The sequence below is a fragment of the Lagenorhynchus albirostris genome, chromosome 8, assembly GCF_949774975.1.
Source record: "Lagenorhynchus albirostris chromosome 8, mLagAlb1.1, whole genome shotgun sequence".
NCBI classification, from domain to species: domain Eukaryota; kingdom Metazoa; phylum Chordata; class Mammalia; order Artiodactyla; family Delphinidae; genus Lagenorhynchus; species Lagenorhynchus albirostris.
The window spans coordinates 11,666,205-11,687,307 of record NC_083102.1 but is presented as its reverse complement, the minus strand read 5'-3'; the positions used below and the strand labels follow the sequence as shown (position 1 = coordinate 11,687,307).

At 37.0% G+C, this 21,103-nt stretch overlaps 1 protein-coding gene across 1 annotated transcript; it reads left to right on the top strand.

Annotated features, from left to right (window-relative positions):
* The first annotated feature begins 15,514 nt into the window (after positions 1 to 15,514).
* Positions 15,515 to 17,250, top strand: LOC132524501 (elongation factor 1-alpha 1). The gene has a single exon (XM_060156491.1). The coding sequence runs from the start codon at positions 15,578 to 15,580 to the stop codon at positions 16,964 to 16,966; it is 1,389 nt and encodes a 462-aa protein (XP_060012474.1). The 5' UTR covers positions 15,515 to 15,577; the 3' UTR covers positions 16,967 to 17,250.
* The last annotated feature ends 3,853 nt before the right edge of the window (positions 17,251 to 21,103 follow it).

Sequence of the window (21,103 nt, the reverse complement as noted above, 5' to 3'; positions counted from 1 at the left end):
GTTGGACACATTTAAGAGACTCCATGTTCTATTCCCCAACCACATTAACTAAGGAAACATGTAATTGTATTGAGATGCACAAGAAAGGCACCTAGAATCTTGAGCCATATCCGTACAGAAGATAGCTGCCCTGGACTCATGGTAGATTTTGCATAGTGAGAGACTTTGGGTGTGTTAATCCACTCCTATTTCTATTACGTTTGTTACTAGAGCATCATCTAGCCTATTATGTAATATACCTTTGAACTTCGCCTTCTCTGAAAGCTCCTCTATCCTTTTGGGAAGTAGCCCTATGTTAATTCTTTAGCATGAATAGTAGAGGACAGCTATCGGAAGAATCTTTTGCTGATAGCTATGGTGTTGCAACTGCATCTCTAAATATAATCTTATCTTTCTTAAAGTCCTCCTGTTTCCACTAGCAAAGATGCTAGTAGAAACAGGGCACTGTTACAGAATATTGTTCTATTATGATTATGTTTCTGATTTAGCTTCCTTTTTCTATGAAAAAGAACGAGAACTGATGCCAGCTCCCTGACCAAAAAAATCAACCTGGAAAACACTACAGAAGAACTAAATGGACATATTAGAAATTTACTATTTTAGAAAAAATTATTTTAATTTCTAAATAAAATAGTATTTATTTCTACTTATTATTTTAATATTGCTGAAATAATTTAATATGTGTAGATATTGCATTTATTTCATTAAAATTAACAATTTCTTCATTTAATTAATACTTATTTAACAATTCGGTTTTTTTAGACATAAAAAAATAAAGAAACCAAAATTAAAAGCTCAGCAGATGAGCTCATCAGCAGAATGGAGGCAACAGAGGAATGAAGCAGTGAACTGGAAAACAGAACAAAAAAGAAAATGGACAGAAAAAAAATGAACAGAGCTGTGGACACAGATAAAGCAGTGCTGAAAGGGAAATTTATACTAAAATGTATACACCAGAAAAGAGAAAAAGTCCTAAATCAATCATCTAAGCTCCCACCTTAAGAACATAAAAAAAGAACCTGCTGTATAGCACAGGGAACTCCACTTCACTTCGCTGCACAGTAGAAACTAGCACAACATTGTAAAACAACTATACCCCAATTAAAAGAAAAATGTTTTTTGAAAAAAAAAGAAAAAGAAAAAACTAAAAGTTTCATTTCCAGAATAAAGAACTCCTAAAACTCAACAACAAATAGACAAGACAATTAAAAATGAGCACAGGGAGATCAGCTCCATGCTTTGTGACCGCCTGGAGGGGTGGCACAGGGGGCGTGGGAGGGAGGGAGACGCAAGAGGGAAGAGATACGGGAACATATGTATATGTATAACTGATTCACTTTGTTATAAAGCAGAAACTAACACACCATTGTAAAGCAATTATACTCTAATAAAGAAGTAAAAAAAAAAAAATGAGCACACGACTTGAATAGACTCCGAAGTTTTATATTGTGTGTGGTTCTGAGTAGCACGATGGAAAAAACAAAAAAAGAACCTAGAAAAAGAAAAGTAAAATAAACCCAAAGCAAAAGAAGAAATGAAATAATAAACCAAGAGCATAAATAAATAAAATTGAAAACAGAAAAGCAGTAGAGAACATCAATGAAAAGAAGATCTGGTTCTTTGAAAACATCAATGAAATTGGCAAATTTCTAAAAATGCAGACAATAAAAAGAGAAGACATAATTACCAGTATTAGGAACGACGCAAGAGATATCACTATGGACACTGAAGACTTACAAGGATAATAAGAAAATACTATGAACAACTCTACACACATAAATTTGACAATTTATACAAGATAGACCTCTTCCAAACTAGCACAACTCACACAATATAAAATAGCTGTGAATTCTGAATACCCAATTACTATTAAGGAAGTTGAAGTCATAATTTTAAAACTCTCCAAAAAGAAACTTTCAGGCCCAGATGGTTTAACTGGATAATTCTACCAAAAATTTAGAGAAGAATTAATATCAGTTCTATACAGCCTCATTCAGAAAGTAGATGGAAAGGGGATATGTCTCAATGCACTCTAGGAAGCTAATATTACCCTAATACTAAAACCAGGTAAAGACAGTGCAAGAAAACCACAAACCAATATCCTTCATGAACATATACTCAAAAATCCCTAACAAAATATTAGCAAAGAGAATTGAGCAATATGTAAAAAGAATTATCAAAATGACCAAGTGGGGAATTATTCCAGTGATATCAGAGAGATTCAATATTCAAAAATCAATGTAACCTACCGCATTAACAAGCTAAAAAAGAAAAATTACATCAACCAGTGCAGAAAAAAGCATTTGACAAATTCAACACTCATTTATAATAAGAACTCTCAAAAAAATAGAAACAGAGGGGAAACTACCTCAACCTGATAAAGTGCATCTGCAGGAAAAAAACCTGTAGCTAACATTGTGTTTAATGGTGAAAGACTGAATGCTTTGCCCTTAAGACTGGGAATAAGGCACAGATGTCTGCTCTCATTACTCTTATTCAACATAGCACCAAATACAAGTTCTAACCAATACAAAAAGGCAATAAAAGGTATTTATGTCATAAATGAATAAATTAAAATGCTCTTACTTGCAAATAACATATTTGTCTATGTACAACTCTTAAGAAATCTTCCCCCAGAGCCCACCTAGAACTAAAAAGTGAGTTCAGAGGTTGCAGGATACAAGATAAACATGCAAATATCAATTATATTTTATATGCTAGCAGTGAACACATAGAAGATACTGAAATTTAAAATCTAACACCATGTACAATTTCTTAAAAAGTAAAATACATAGGTGTAAATCTAACAAAATACATATAGGAATTGTATGCTGAAAACTACATAATACTGATGAAAAGAATCAAAAGATCTAAACAAACAGAAAGACAGGCATGTGAGTGGATGGGAAGTCTCAGCATAGTAAACATGTCAATTCTTCTCAAATTGGTATACAGATTTAGCACAACTCTTATCAAATTTCCAGCAAGATTTTTTATAGATATCAACAAGATTATTCTAAAATTTACATGGAAATGCAAAGGAATTAGAAAAGCGCAAACAATTCTGGAAAAGAATAAAGTGGCAGGAAATGTTCTACCCAATTTCAAGACTTATTATATAGTTACAATAATCAAGACTATGTGGTATTGGCATTCAAGTAGACACACAGATAAATGGAACAGAACAGATAACCCAGAAATAGATCCACACAAATATGTCCAACCGATATTTCACAAAGGTGCAAAAGCAATTTAATGAAGGAAAGATAGCTTTTTCAACTAATAGTGCTGGAGAAATTAGACATTCATAGATTTAAAAAAAACAAAAACAAAAAACCTTTAGAACCCTGACCCAAGTCCCATACCTTGCACAAAAATTTACTCAAAATGGATCATAGACAAATATAAAACATAAAACTATAAAACTCATAGAAAAAAAGTATAGGAGAAAATTTTTTCAGGAGCTAGGGCTAGGCATAAAGAGGCTTCAAACTTGACATGGAAAGCAAAATCCATAAAGAGAAAATTGGATAAACTGGACTTCATCGAAATTTATAATTTTACTCTGGAAACTAATCTGTTAAGAGGATGAAAAGTCAAACTCTAGACTAGAAAAAATATTTGCAAACTAAACATCCAAAAAAAGCCTATATCTAGAATATATAAAGAGCTCTCAAACCCAACATTAGAAATACAAAAAATCCAATTAGAGAGCTAGCAAAAGACAAGAAAAGGCATTTAATCAAAAAGGATATAAAGATAGAACAAAAAGCACATGAAAAGATGTTCAACATCATTAGCCACTGGGAAAACAGAATCACAATCAGATATAACCCATCATAGATTTACTTATCAGAATACCTAAAATAAAAATAGTGACAACACTATATGCTGGTGAGGATGTGGTGAAACTGGATCACTCATACATTGCTGATGGGAAGGTAAAAAGCTATAGTCATTATTGAATAAAATAAGGGTTACAGCACAAGGGTTACATTATAAGGGTTGAACACAAGCACTGTGATACCACAACAGTTGATCTGATAACCAGGTCACCTACTAAATGACTAACAGGCGTGATGTGCTGGACAAAGGGATAATTCACATCTTGTCAGATGGAGCAAAATTTGCTCACACTACTCAGAACAATGCATAATTTAAAACTTATAAACTGTTTATTTCTGCAATTTTCCACTTAATATTTTTAGACCAACATGTCAACCACATAGGCCATGGGTAACAAATCATAGAAAGCAAAACTGTACGCAAGGGTTGGGGGGGGTTACTGTATGGTTTTTTAAGATGTTACCATTGGGCGAAACTGGGTTAAGAGTACATGGGATCTTTCTGTACTGTTTCTTATAAATTCTTGTGAATCTGCTATTATCTCAAAATACAAAATTTTAAAGAATAAATAAAAGCATCTGCACACAAAGCATGATTATGTTTTCCAAGAACACACACAGAAAATAGAAACTGAGCAGATTAAATTGTTTGCTGGTAGGAAAGGTGAGGAAAATGGGAATGAGAAATGAGGGTAAAGGATATACTTTGTTAATAGGTGAAAACGTTTTAAATTTTAAAAAATACTCTTAATTCAGTTGGTTCATACTTGGCTCATTAGAGGCTGACTTGCCAGTAGTGGACCGTAACACAAGACCTATAACTCTTTATTGAATGCATCCAAAGTCATAAATGAAGGGTCACAGCCAAAAAAATATACTTCTATGAGGTTTATACGCTATCTGCAGAGTTCAGATATACTCATAGGTATCACACAATTGGCTCAGATAGGTATGCAAAATATAGTTCCATTTTGGTTCCAGGTGTCAAGTATTTACACAACCACTGATGTAATTCGAGTCACTGTGTCACTATAGAAACCATTAAGTTGGCAAGTTGCCCATGTTTGGGGCAGTATGTTAACTGGCTCATTTTAATTGTTTGGATAATTAATTTGTAAAGGCATACTGCCATTAAAGAACAAAACAGATTCAGCCTAATAAATATTATTTTTTTAATTTTTTATTGAAGTATATAGTTGTTTTACAATGTTGTGTTAATGTCTGCTCTACAGCAAAGTGATTTAGTTATACATATATATACATTCTTTTTCATTATGGTTTATCATAGGATAGTGAATATAGTTCCCTGTGCTATATAGTAGGACCTTGTTGTTTATAAACTAATCTTATTATTTTTATGTCTTAGTTCTCTTTTAAATTTTCTGTGAAAGCATTATGTTTAAAGACAGAAGAGGACCACTTTCTGCTAAGGGTTTTTAGTAGATATTTTAAATAAGAAACTATGGGGAAATTCACTTGCAAGCTTCAGATCTGGAATTCCGGGAAGACTTTAGGTTGATCAATCCTTTTCCGCGTTTATGAGGAAACAGAAAGTTTAACAAACTCAGGCCCATTTGATCTTTAAGAATGTATTCAATTAGCAAGCTTCTCTTCAGCAACTCTATATGCCAAGAACTACATTAGATACTGGTGAAAAATATAAATCAGACATAACCTCTATCCTTGAAGAGCTCAAAATCAAGTAGAGAAGACAAGTAAACAGAAAATTATAATTTACTGTGGAAAGGAATAAAGATATGAGCAAAATCCTGGGTGAGCAAAAGTGTGCAAAGAGTGGGTTGTAACTTGTTCTGAGGGAGCCCAGCAGAAGTGATGTTCAAACTGTTCTTTAAAAAGAAGTGTGAGTACAGAGAGGGAAAGGAAGTGCATTTGAGATAGAGGACAGGTATATGCCAGGCTTGAAGACATGACAGGAAATGGCATCTTTCCCACTTGAGGTTCTAAATCAGAGTCCTAGTTACGGTTCTTCTGGTTGCAATGCAATCTAGGAAAAGACCTCAGCAAGGTGAGAAATCAGGCATCCCTGAGGGCTAGCCATCCTTCCCTCTCTACATCTCCCATGTCACTCTTTTGCTCCTCCAGCTACTCTTTCACCCTCTTCCCTTTCCTGACCAACTTCCTCTGAGTCTCTCTACCTGATAAATCTTCATGACCATAAACTCGTATAAAGACCACCACGCCCCAACTTATCCTAACTTTCAGGTCAGTCATCCACCACTGGATGACTTAAAATTGCTGAGAGAGAAAATCTAATTGGTCCACTCTGTTTTCAGACATGTCCACTGAACATGGTGGACAGTTCACCCAGCATCTCATATGGATAAAGGAGACATAGTCTCCCTTTCTATCCCTCCTTCAATATTGAGGTGCCTGGTTGATTCTTCTGGGTTCATGTTTCCATACGGAGGGGTAGCATAATTTCAGTGTTTTGCAAGCCTGGCTACATGATACAACCAGTTCTAAGTTGTATTTTAAAATACTGATGCCAAGGCGCTATCCCCAGAAATTCTGATGTCATTAATTGGTCATGGAGTGAGGCTCCCCAGGTGACTCTATTGTGCACTTACATCAAAACCAGAACCTTAGTGCACCGTGGGAAAGGAGATGATCAGCTTCCTGGGTCAGCGACTAATGAAGTCCTTACAGCTTTGGTCATCGTCATCAGCCATGTACCCAGATCTTCTTTGACAACTTCCAGCTGATCATCCCTTAGGCACAGAATTGCCAAAAACAGACAGTATTACCTCAAGGGAAGGAAGCAGCTTATTGCCTCATACTTATATCTCTCCCTTCAGAAACGCAGACATGGCAGATTATAGAATAGGGAATAAGCGAATGGAGAAAACAGGACAGTGTGTGATACATTAAATTCTCAGTGGATTTCCTGTACTCTATTAACCGGTGGTGACATTAGCTATGTATATGGCTTACGCAGTGATCCCAGGGCAGCTGAGCTTGACAGGCAGCACCCTTCCTCCCTATGACCTCACCTCCCTCAGTATTTCTCCCTCTTTGGTGCAGAAACAGTTCCTTCAAGGCTCAGTGAGGGACATCTTTTTATCTCACTCTTCCCCAGCCCCTAACATAGTCATTAAATTAGAGAAACAGTCATCTCTCCGTATAGATTATCTGCCTGGTTGAAGAATACTATAGGGGGTGGGTATGTTCCCTGGGATGCCCCTCTCAGGAGTTTGAGAAACAGTTCCTTCAGTAGCTACTGCGGTGACTCAGTCCTGTCCAGGCTATTCCAGGACCAGCAGTCACAAGGTTAATTTTCTGTCCCAAAGATTCATGTCTCCCGAATCACCCAAAAACAACACTGTAGGATTAACCCAACGTCCTAAGTGATTTAGCCCAATGTTTCTTGGCTTTGCCCAGCATCCGGATATCTATTCTGGTCTTGGACTTCCAGGGTCAACATATGGAAGTGAGGCAAAGCAGCAGAAAGACAGCTCTGGGGGTGCACAGGCATATACAGAACTCACAGACCCATGTGCAGAAAGACACTGACTTCCATTAGAAACATCAATACACAGGTCCATGCACAGGCACATCAGACTGTGATCACCCACACTCAGCTAACACGTGAAGTCACACACACACGTACTAGAATATCATTCCCTACCCCCCATTCCATGACTCATGATCAACACTTGCACAGATGTGTGTCAGAGGAGGATATGGTGAGCAACTAAAGCTGTCTACTTCTCCTCCTGTCTCACCTCCTTAGCTATTATCCTACACATCCAGGGATGTGAGGCCTTTGCCTATGGAGAAGGAAGTGTAATTCCTTTAGGAGATGACCTAGTCAGTCCCATTGCTCTCCTCGCTACCTAGGGGAAGAAGGGGAGCTCCCCTCCTGGCATAGGAGAAGCCCAAGAGTGAACCCACACGGTGAAGGCAGGAAGTAGGGCTCAGACATTTTGATGAAAAGAAAGTTTTTTTTCTCAAATTCTTATCCTTGCCACTAGAGAAACATTGGCCATGGTGGAGGGCTGAGAATCCTAATTCAATACACCTCTCTCTTTCAGCCTTCTCCTCATATCCCTTAACTTGCCAGAGGGCATCTCATTCATCCCTCTACTTCCAGGAGTTGGCAGTTGCCATGGTGATGAGAAAGCCTGCGCGCAGCAACGAAGACCCAACGCAGCCATAAGTAAATAAAATAAATAGGAAAGACGGAGAAAAATAAAGTAAGGCAAAGGGTGAAGAGTCTGCAAGTGACCATTTTAAAAAGGTTATGATGGAAGAGCTCCCAGAAAGTGAAACATTTGAGCAGAGTGAGCCAGCCATTCACACACCTAAGGGAGAGGCTGACATGTAGGATGGAGGCCCCGAAGCAAGCATTTGCTTTTGGATTGTTTAACAAAGAGCAAGAGGCCAAGGCAAATGAAGCAGAGTAAGGAAGAGGAACAGCAATAGGTGTTGAGATTGGAAAATTTTGTAGTGACCAGATCTCCTAGGGCTTCCTAGGCCATGACAGGGGAGGGGAATTGACATTTACTCTACATATAATGGAAAGCCATCAGGAAAGGGTCTTGTTGTTGTTTTGAAGGGGTAGTACACATTCTGACTTATTTTTTTTAAAGGATCACACTCTGGCTCCTACCCATAGAATAGAATATATGAGGGCAAAAGTGGAAGCAAGGAGAACTGTTAGCAAATGCTGCCCGGGTGACGGGGGCTTAGGGCTTGACGGAGGGGGTAGCATCAGAGATGGGAAATGTGACGGCATTCTAGGTACTTTTAAGGCAGAAACCACAGGATTTGCTGGTCGATTGGATGTGGGTTACAAGAGAAAAAGCACCATCAGTGATGGCTCCAAACCACGTTCAGGACATTCAGAAGCTCGGTTTGTTTGGAACACAGATTCCGTCTATGGCACGTGCACATCCTGTTGATAACATCCAAGGCAGTTTGCCTGAAGGTGGGGTCCCTGTGTGTGACGGTGTTGGGCAGTGGGGAGAAGCACACAAAAATACTTCCCTCATCTCCCTCCCTACATCTCTCAGTCTTGCTTCCACATGGCTTCCTCCAAGGTCAATAAAATCATGGAATAATCACGTCAAACTATTTCCTTAACAAACAATATATGTATTTGAAACGTAAGTACATTAGTCTAAATTTTAAAATGCCAAAGCCCTGCATACCCAGAGATTTTGATTCAGATCTCTAAGATGGGCCTCAATGTTTTTTTTTTTTTTAACTGCTCACTCAATTCTTACTCAGATGGGGATTTGAGAACCTATGGTTTATTAAATTCTAATGCTCCAACTTCATTAGAGCTTCAGGCTAAATTCGTAACTAAAAACTCCTTAAAAACATCATCAGGGAAGAAGGGATTGAACCTCAGGGCAGGATTATAATATCTTTAGGCTTGTTTTAGACCACGCTGGGAGATGTCCATCTTCCTGGCTATCTTTTTAGCTTTCAGGTTTCCCTCAAGTTGCTGCTCCCTAAGAATATGACCCCCCACCCTAATCTATGTATTTTAGGTTTTCTATATCATTGGTAGCACATCAGAATCTCCTAGAGGTTTTTATCAAAATACCAAATTCCTACGTCATTTTACCGAACTCCCGAATCAAAATCAATGTGTATGGAGTCCAGGAATCTGTTTTACGTTTAAAGATACAACCAGCACAACACTTGCCTACTGGCCATAGTATTAAACAGCTTCTACTTTGGGTGCAGAGTCTGCCAAACGGGTTCTTCGGGACCTGAGCCATTCAGACTTCTCCCTTTCTGAACCCCGAATCCTTCTAATTTGACCTCTGCCCACCTCTCCATGACCCATTTATACCTTAACCTTCTCCAGATTCAACCAGCTAGGTACTTTCCAGGCTCCCATCCCCATAAAGAATGTAGTTTTCTTCATTATTTCATTCACTTCATTCTGAAGTTTTCATTCTTCCATGAACATGGTACCTTGTATAACTCAACATGAAGAATACAGTTTTCTCAACCTCAGGCACTAAAATCTCTGGTTGATTAAAAATGTGACTACAGGGACTTCCCTGGTGGCACAGTAGTTAAGAATCCGCCTGCCAATGCAGGAGACACGGGTTCAAGTCCTGGTCAGGGAAGATCCCACATGCGGAGCAGCTAAGCCCGTGTACCACAACTACTGAAGCCGGCGCGCCTTACAGCCCCCACACCACACTACTGAAGCCCGCGCACCTAGAGCCCGCGCTCTGCAACAAGAGAAGCCACCGCGGTGAGAAGCCTGCGCACCGCAACGAAGAGTAGCCCCCACTCGCCCATCACAACTAGAGAGAAGCCCACACACAGCAACGAAGACCCAACACAGCCAAATAAATAATTTTTTTTTAATGTGACCATATAAGCATGTCTAGTAACATCAACTTTGAGGTACTATATCTCTTCGAGATGATGAAAAAATAATAATTCGAGAGGAATTTGAATATTGCCAAATGATACACATACGTATAACGGCCGAAAGAGAGGACAGTGTCAGCCAATCAAAGAATATGGCATCTCTGGCAAGGAGCAACTAGGACTTACATTAAATCCTTCTGACTGTTGCATCACTAACCCAACAGGAACATCATCTGAATGGGAGCTATCATTATTCCAAGGAAAGATCAAAACCACTTAAAATCATCTCAAATCGAAAGGCAATGTTTGACAGTTTAAACTGCTTCCTAATAACTGAAGAGGGAACGGGTGACATACTCAATCTGTGGGGTGGGATGGTACCCTATTCTCACACAACACCAAATATGTAGCGTCCTGAAATGTCAATGTCACACTCAGGAAAATATAAGTCCCTGAAGCCAAACAGTTCCTGGACTTAGTCAACAGCTGTATGGAATAAATAAATCTCTGTGGGTTAGGTGGCGTTGAGAATGATGGCCTACCTTCTTCTAGGAAATCTACTGTACAAGAAGAAATCTTGCAAATTCTAACAAAACATTCATAGAAGCACAAACTTCTACAAATAAGGAAGTACTATGATTTTGTTACCTAGGGACAGCTCTGCATTATTCAGGCCTACAAACTCCCCCACAGTCGGAATCCTCTAACCACTATTAAATATTTGACCACACACTCAAATCTGAGAAAGGTTCCAAGAGACCTTGTGCCATAGTAACTATTCTGGTTCCAACCTGAGATAAATCCCTTGATATAATTTCCTCATGAAAATTATGGTACATCCATGTGATGAAACTATGAGCTTCCATTAAAAATAGGGATAAGTAACATTTTTGAGTACTTAATATGAAAGGTAAAGAAATTAGTACAGACAGAATCACACTACCAGTTAGAGGCAGAACAAGGCTTTAAACTGAAGTCTGTCTGATTTCAAGGCCTGTGTTCTTGACGACTCTGCTACTTTGCCGGATCCCAAATGAATAAGAATATATAACAGCATGGAAAAGACTTATATAGGGATTCCACAATTGAGTGTGTACAAATGGGCAATAATCTTATGATAATGGCCTCATTACTATTGGTCCCTGGGTAAATACAAACAAAAACTACCATCAGATTTCATTGCACACATTACAGAATAGCTAAGGGGAAAAAAAAAGTGACAAAATACTGCTGGTGAGGATGTACAGCCACAGAACACATTGCTGTTGGGATGAATACTAGAAAACTTTTTTGGCAATAGCTAAAGTTGAACAACTGGATACCCTTTGAATACTGGATGTTTCATGACCGGTCTATTCCATTCTCAAATACAGTCAATTATGCTGTAACACTTGTTTTGAAAACTTGAATTTTTTCAGTTTGATTGATTTATTGGAAAACAATTTGAGCATAATGAGAATTTCACATTTCCTTGCAGACAGTTTCACCAGCAAGAACCACAAGATGAAGTAGAAACTGCACCCAGGTGAACCAATCCACATAGGAATACACAAAACACACTCACATACCTCAAAGGTCTACCAGCTACCCCAGTTCACTGGGTGTGTTATCTTACAAGGTTGTATTCTATTATGCCTTTGTATTCACAAGCTTTTCTATATAAATAAATATACACTCAACATCCCAAAACATATCTAAGTGACCTGGCTCAAAATGCCAAGCGATGCAAACTAAAAGAAGACAATACTATTTATATCTGAGAACTTTAAATAGAAATTACCAAATCCTGCAGAAGTGGCTCCTTTTAGTGCTACTAGTTGCTAGTTTGATGACTTCATATATCACTACAATTTCCAAAGCCTTCAGCTCTCAGGTGAAACCATGAATGCAGATTAAAAAAAGCCACAAAAAGCAAGTGTCACTTTCCAGCAGTGACACTAAAGTTAATTGAAGAAGGCGGCTACACAGTGGATCAAAAATTGCAATTTTGATGAAACAGGCATCCATTATAAACCTTAAAAGACCTATAATCCAAAGGCAAAAAAAACATGCTCAAGGATTTAAGGGTTTTAAAAGATCAGGAGCCAATACCAAAGCAAGGAAAAGGAATCACACCTACCCACCCACATCCAGTGTTACAACTTTCTGTCTGATTTCAGATAATCCTCCTCCCACGATTTCACAATAACTTACAAGCTGCCACCCTCTGATATCTACTTCCACAAGCAAACATCATGTCTTTTTTTAAGGTTGTGTCATATTTACTGTAGTGTTTATATTTCTTAACCATCTGACATATGTAATATTATACCATTCTTTTATTAGGTTCCTCCCTTTATGTATTACTGACAATGTTTTTGAGTGTTATGCCCTTACTCCCATTTTTCTCATAAGTCTTAAGGGTTTTGTTGTGACATTTTGCATAGCGTAGTAATTTTTAGGAATACATGTGTCACAGTATAGTAGCTCTGGCTGTATATAGTCAAGATAAATGAGTGGATCTGTGGTAGTGAGTTGCGTCTGGGGCAGAGCTCTGAGCTGGACCTGGGCAGGGCCACAGGGATCTGTAAGTGTTGCAGCTAGTTTCTGGTCTGTACTAAAACCATGTATGAAAAAAAATAACAGTTTTCCTCAAAACAGAAAAAATGGGGAAAAAATCTCAATTGCGCATCAAGAGTAGAATGAAAAATAATGGTACGTTTATATAATGTAATATTAAACCAGAATGGAAAAGATTTAATTACTGCTAAGTGCAATAATTTACAGAAGTTATGTTGACAGAAAGAAGCCCAGAAGCCAACAAGTGGAGACTGATATAGATAGATAGATAGATAGGTAGATAGATAGATAGATAGATAGATTCTATTTATATGAAGCTCAGGAAAAGAAAAAAAGGTCTTAGGTGATAGAAATAGGAATTTTGGTTTAACGTTGGGGCTATTGACTTGAAGGGGGCACAAATGAGGTTTCTAGTGTACAAGGAATAAACTATATCTTAATTTGGATGGTGTTTTCAGAGGGGTATTCCTTTGTAAAAAAATTCATTAAGCTCTACTTGAAATCTGGGCATTTTATATATGTTATACCTCAATAAAAACGTTTACAGGAAAACTGTATTCAAAAATATATAAAGAGAATTAAAATACACCACAACAACAGCATGCAAAGTTGCAGGTCCAGGTAAAGGAATTAAAATTATCTAAGGCTTTGTACTGTTCAGAGAAAGTTGATGTAATTAATATTAGACTCTGTCTTGTTACATATGCATGTTAAAATTTCTAGCATAACCACAAAAATAGTAATAGCCTATATAACATGAAAGCTAATACAGAAGAGATATTGAATAATAAGAAGTGTTATCAATTCTAAAGAAAACAAAAAAGAATGGAAAAGGGAACATAGAGGAGATAGAAAAATATAAATTATATAGTTTGATACTAGTTAAAACCCAAATATATCAATTATTATGCCAGGTGTAAACTAATTAAATGCCTAAATTAGAACACTAATATTTTCAGACTGTATAAGCATTCCAAAACTCAATGACATACTGCTTATTAAAGACATCTCAAATATGAGTATGAAAATACTGAAAATGAAAGTATAGAAGAGGACTTAACAGACAATAACTAACCAAATATAGCTTATATCACTATGTTAATATGAGATAGAACAGAACTTACAGCCAAAAAATTACTAAAGTAAAAAAATAAAATTTTATTGACAAAAGTTTAGTTCATCAGGAAAATACAACTATCTTAAATGTATATATACCTAATAACACAGGCTCAAAATGCATAAAGCAAACTTTTATAGAATAAAAAGAAATGAAAAATTAAAATCTTTGACTGTAAAAAGATTCCAGCACACCACCATTAGTAATTTATAGAAAAAATTAATATAAATTTAGTAAGCAAGTAGACTATTTGATGATGACAATTTTCTAAAACTTGACCTATTAGATACAGAAAAAACATGATACTCAAAAATACACATTCTTTTCAAGCACACAAATAACATCATAGAAACTGAAAAAAAAATTTCAATATGGATAAAATGATGGAAATTATGCAGCATATATTAGTTTCCCAATGTTGCTGTAACAAGTTACCATAAATTTAGTGGATTAAAACAACACAAATTTATTATCTTATAGGTCTGGAACTTATAAGTCCTAAATTAAGGTGTCAGCAGGCCTGTGTTCCTTCTGATGACTCTACTGGAGAATGTAATATTTCCTTTTCCAGATTCTGTCAATAGAAGCCACATACATCACTTGGCTTGTGGCCCCTTCCTTGTATCGCTCTGACCTCTGCTTCTCTCATCCTATCTCCTCTCACTCTAACACTCCTGCCTCATTCTTTCCCTTATAAGTACTTTTGTGATCACAATGAGCCCAGCAAGGTAACCTAGGATAATCTCCCCATCTCAAGGCCCTTAATTTAATGATATTTAGAAAGTCCTTTTTGCCATACAAGGTAACATACAGGTTCCAGAGATTAGGACATGGACAATTGGGGGTGCCATTATTCTTTCTGCCACTTACTGTATACCCTTCAAATTCAATATAAATAAGCTAAAGTCAAAAATAAAAAATTCTATATCTAGTACCTTGATTGTGGTGATAGTTTCACAGGTATATGCATATGTCCAAACTCATAAAACTGTATAATTAAATATGTGCAGTATTTTTTGTATATCAACTATTACCTCAGTAAAACCTTAAGAAAAATCCTATATGTGGAAAGTAAGAAAGGCATACTCCTAAATAAGACATATATCAAAGAAGAAATCACAATGAAAATTAGAAAATATTTTAAACTAAGTGATGATTAAAATTCAACATATAAACTTACAGGATGCAGCTAAAGCTATGCTTTGAAACAAATTTATAGCTTTAAAATATATATATATATATATTTGTTGTTGTTGTTATATATATAACAAAAGAAGATGAAAATCAATCAAGCATGCATCCCAAGAAATCGGGCGGGGGGAAAGCAAATTAAACATAAAGTGGTAATAAATAAATGAGAGAAAAAAAGCATAAACTAAAAAAAATTTACAATGTCAAGAGTTTCTTTAAGGCTAATAAAATTAATAAATACCTGGTGAGACTAATTTTTAAAAGGACAAAAAATACACATGTGAGGGATATAATTAAAGATCCTGCTGACATTAAAAATATAATCAGAATATATGTACAACTTTATGCCAATAAATCTTAAAAATAATATGACATAGACAATTTCTTTTTGTCAACACAGCTTAATAAAACATAGCTTTAAAAAGTGAAGAATAGCTTTTTTTCCGCAACGGGTTTGCCGCCAGGATACAGGTGTCGTGAAAACCACCATTAAACCTAAGCAAAAATGGGAAAGGAGAAGACGCACATCAACATCGTTGTCATTGGACACGTAGATTCGGGGAAGTCCACCACTACTGGCCATCTGATCTACAAATGTGGTGGGATCGACAAGAGAACCATTGAAAAGTTTGAGAAGGAGGCTGCCGAGATGGGGAAGGGCTCCTTTAAGTATGCCTGGGTCTTGGACAAACTGAAAGCTGAACGTGAGCGTGGTATCACCATTGATATATCCCTATGGAAATTCGAGACCAGCAAGTACTATGTGACCATCATTGATGCCCCAGGACACAGAGACTTCATCAAAAACATGATTACAGGCACATCCCAGGCTGACTGTGCTGTCCTGATTGTTGCTGCTGGTGTTGGTGAATTTGAAGCAGGTATTTCCAAGAATGGGCAGACCCGTGAGCATGCCCTTCTGGCCTACACTCTGGGTGTGAAACAACTAATTGTTGGAGTTAACAAAATGGATTCCACCGAGCCACCATACAGCCAGAAGAGATACGAGGAAATTGTAAAGGAAGTCAGCACCTACATTAAGAAAATTGGCTACAACCCAGACACGGTAGCATTTGTGCCAATTTCTGGCTGGAATGGCGACAACATGCTGGAGCCAAGTGCTAACATGCCGTGGTTCAAGGGATGGAAAGTCACTCGTAAAGATGGCAATGCCAGTGGAACCACACTGCTTGAAGCTCTGGATTGCATCCTGCCACCAACTCGCCCAACTGACAAACCCTTGCGTTTGCCCCTTCAGGACGTCTACAAAATTGGTGGTATTGGCACTGTCCCTGTGGGTCGAGTGGAGACTGGTGTTCTCAAACCTGGCATGGTGGTCACCTTTGCTCCAGTCAATGTGACAACTGAAGTGAAGTCTGTTGAAATGCATCATGAAGCTTTGAGTGAAGCCCTTCCTGGGGACAATGTGGGCTTCAATGTCAAGAACGTGTCTGTCAAAGATGTTCGTCGTGGCAATGTAGCTGGTGACAGCAAAAATGACCCACCGATGGAAGCAGCTGGCTTCACAGCTCAGGTGATTATCTTGAACCATCCAGGCCAAATCAGTGCTGGCTATGCACCTGTGCTGGATTGTCACACGGCTCACATTGCCTGCAAGTTTGCTGAGCTGAAGGAGAAGATTGATCGTCGTTCTGGGAAAAAGCTGGAAGATGGCCCCAAATTCTTGAAATCTGGTGATGCAGCCATCGTTGATATGGTTCCTGGCAAACCCATGTGTGTTGAGAGCTTCTCTGACTATCCTCCTCTGGGCCGCTTTGCTGTTCGTGACATGAGACAGACGGTTGCTGTGGGTGTCATCAAAGCAGTGGACAAGAAGGCAGCTGGAGCTGGCAAGGTCACCAAGTCTGCCCAGAAAGCTCAGAGGGCTAAATGAATATTATCCCCAATACCTGCCACCCCGGTCTTAATCAGTGGTGGAAGAACGGTCTCAGAACTGTTTGTCTCAATTGGCCATTTAAGTTTAATAGCAAAAGACTGGTTAATGATAACAATGCATCGTAAAACCTTCAGAAGGAAAGGAGAATGTGTTGTGGACCATTTGTTTTGTGTGTGGCAGTTTTAAGTTATTAGTTTTTAAAATCAGTACTTTTTAATGGAAACAACTTGACCAAAAATCTGTCACAGAATTTGAGACCCATTAAAAAAGTTTAATGAGAAGCCTGTGTTTTCTTTTGGTCAACACTGTAACTTCCTATAGTACCAACTGCTTAGGTAAGAGTTGTCCATAATCTATTTCTGGTATTAAGTCTGCTGAAAAAATGAATTTTATATTTATGGGTTGGAGCTTCAGGTTTCTTACCCTTGTGTAAGGAGAATTCACCTGTTGAAGTAAGTCATAGAAACGCCTTGGTACAACACAGGATAAGCAAAGTAACTGTTACATAAGCTAGTTTGTAAGAAGGTCAAATTCTATAATATGAAAGCTCATGTTGCGTATAAAATTTTGTATGGTTACGTAAGTATTGAGTAAATGAGTTACATCAAACTTAAGTTCCCAGTTATGGGAAAGTGCATTCACATTTACAATATTCAAGTAGTTAACCTAAAATGGGAAGCCTAAGTAGTATTGAGCACTGCCCTGCTAGAGTTATTGTATCCAGATTCTAGGAAAAAATAAAAGATGTTGGAAGCTAAAAAAAAATAAATAAATAAATAAAAATAAATAAATAAAAAGTGAAGAATAGTCTGAATAATCCAATATTTAATTATAAAAGCATTGAAACTATAAAATCTTTCCAGAAAGAGAACACCAAGCCCTGTTATCTTCACCAACCACTTCTACCAAGTATTTTAGGAACAAATAACATTATACACGATTATTTCAGAGAATAGAAGAACCATACTTCCCAACTCAATTTATGAGACCAGCCTAACCCACATAACAAATTCTGACAAATAAATTATGAGAAAGTAAAATTACAGGTCAATATCACTCATGGACAGATAAGCAAAGATACCAAGAAAATTCGATTGAACTAAATCCATCTATTTATCTACCTATCTATATATCTATATCCACCTACATGTATCTATATATGTTTACATATCTATATATGTGCATATATATTATATATAAAACATATTGTGTCTGCGTTTTTGTCTGCAATGAAAGGTTGTTTTAACATTCAAAAAGCAATGTAATGCTTCATATTAAGGTGCCAATCATATAATGATCTCAGCTGAAACAAAAAAATTTGATAAAATTTATTCTCTCTGATTTTTTAAAACTCTTATTAGTGAATTAGTTTTCTATTGCTACCACAGAAAAACTGCCACAACGTTAGTGGTTTAAACAATCAAATGTATTATCTTTGACTGTTGTAGGTTAGAAGTCCCAAACAGGTCTCACTGGGTTAAAATCAAGGTATCCAAAGCCTGCATTATTTCCTGGAGGCCTGAAGGGAGAATCCATTTCTTTCCCTTTTCCAGCTGAGGCTGTCCTGATGCCTTGGCTAACGGTTCCCTTTCTCCATTTTCAAAGCCAGCCATGTTACATCTCCCTGACTTTTCTTCCATCTTCACATCTTTCTAACTGACCCAAGCTAAGCAATATTCTCTGATTTTAACAATTCACAAGATTATATTCGGTCCACCTGCAAGATCCAGGCTAATCTCCCCATCTCAAGATCTTTAACATTAATCCCATCTGCCAGGTCCCTTTGCCGTGTAACACATTCCCAGGTTCTGCGGGGGAGGAGGACTTGGACACCTTTGCGGGATGGAGGCACTATTCTGCCTACCACAACTAGTATGAAAGGGAAATTCTCTAATCTTACAAAGAATACCTAAAAAAATCCACACCACGTATTAAATTTCACATTGAACTATTAGCAGCTTTCACTTTGCAACCAGAAACACCACTGGGCATCCTTTATAGTTACTCCTATGGAACACTGGACCGGAAATTCTGAGTGGTTTAATAAGTCAGGAAAAGATATAAAAGTATACGGTAAGAATAAAAAACTTGTTATATTTGTAAGTGATGTATTTGTGGCTCTTGAAGACTCAAAAGAATTAATGAGAAATTATGAGAATTACTAAGTGATTGCAAGATTTCTGGACACATGATCAATTTAAAAAACAAGTGTATTTCTATATACCAATAACAAACTATTGGAATATGAACATTTTTAAACCATACCATCTACAGTGGCATAAAATGTCAAGTACCCAAGAAAAAAAATCTAACAAAAGATTTTCCACGGGAAATATTACTGAGAGAAATTAAAGAAGACCTAAATAAATGAAAAGATATACTATCTTCATAGACTCTAAACTCAATACTGTGAAAATATTAATCCCCCAACACTGATCTATGGAATCAATGTATTCCCAATCAAAATACCAACTTTTTATTTGCAGAATTATACAAGCTGATTTTTAAATACGCATGAAATGCAAATGGTCAAGAATAAGGACAAGATAAAATCTTGAAGAGCCGGTCTGAAAGAATTACTGGAGCAGGTGACGTAAGTAATTTTTGTGTTAACATTATCATCATTAAAAGAGTAAAACTGGTATAAAGAAAACAAATAGAACAATGATAGAACATGGACATTTGATATGCAAAGAGGCTGGCATTGCAAAGCCATGAGAAAATAAAATTTTCAACAACAGTAGAGAGATAATTGAAAATATGGAAATATATTTATCTTGGTCCCTTTTCACATCAAACACAAAAGCCATCTAGTGAATAGTAGATCTAAATGTCTAAAGAAACAAAACAATAACCTTCTAGAAGATAATTAAAATGAGTATTTTCATGAACTTGGAGTAAACATTAACCATAAAGCAAAAGATTGATGCATGTACAAATTAAAATTAAGAACATCTGTTCATCAAAAGACATTATTAAAAGAGCAAAAGGCAATATATACAGAAATCCTGCAATCAATAAGGAAAGACAAGCAACCCAGTTGAAAAATGGAGAAGAACCTTGGAACAGGCACCTTGAAAAACGGAATATACAATACCCAGAAAACATACGATAATTACAAAAGTCAAAGTAAAATTTGTATGAGCTCCACTACACCCACCAGAATAGCCAAGGACTGACAATATCAAATATCGCTGAGGTTGTAATGAGATGGGAATTCTTACACCCTGCTGGTGTGCATATTGGTACAACTTTGGAAAACATTTTGGTATTATCTACTAGTAATGAAGATACACACACCATATGTATATGGTAACACAGCAGTTTCACCAAAACCATGTCCTTTTCCTCCTAGGCACACAGGTGGTCTACATTTCCCATCTCCCTTGCAGTGTGGTGTGGCCATATGACTAAGCTGTGACCATGGGGATATAGGATGAATGACGTAAACTACTTCCAAATCTGGCCCATAAAAAATAATCCTCCATAACCCTCAATCCTCAATTCTCTCTCTCACCTTTTACCAGCTAGATATTAATGCCAAGATGACCTTAGAAATGACATTAAAATGACAGCGTGTTTAATAACAGAGTCACACCCCTGCCCTCTCTCACCTCTGATAGGTTCTAAGGCAGCTAGCACTATAGTTGCTGATACACACACGCGTGCGCACACACACACACACGCACACGTTTATGCTTATCGCAGGCTGGTTAGGACTCACATTGCAACACTTCAAAACTCAACTTGGTTGCAGCTTCCTCTGGAAATTCATTACATCCTCAGTATGAGTTAAATGCCCTCTGTGCAATTTTTATAGCACTCATGCTTTTATTAATTAGGAGGCAATTTAAGATAGTCATTATGAGTACCAACTCTAGATCTGCTTCTATCTGGGTTTGAATATCACCTTTTTATTTTAATTTTTATTTTTTATTGAAGTAGAGATTACTTACAATGTTTCAGGTATATAGCAAAGTGATTCAGATATATATATATATATATATATATAAACACACACACACGTATATTCTTTTTCAGATTGTTTTCCACTATAGGTTATTACAAGATACTGAATACAATTCCCTGTGCTATACAGTAGGGCCTTGTTGGTTATCTATTTTAAACATAGTA

Excerpts from the sequence above, each read along its gene's own strand:
- LOC132524501 (XM_060156491.1), top strand. The coding sequence starts at position 15,578 with ATGGGAAAGGAGAAGACGCACATCAACATCGTTGTCATTGGACACGTA.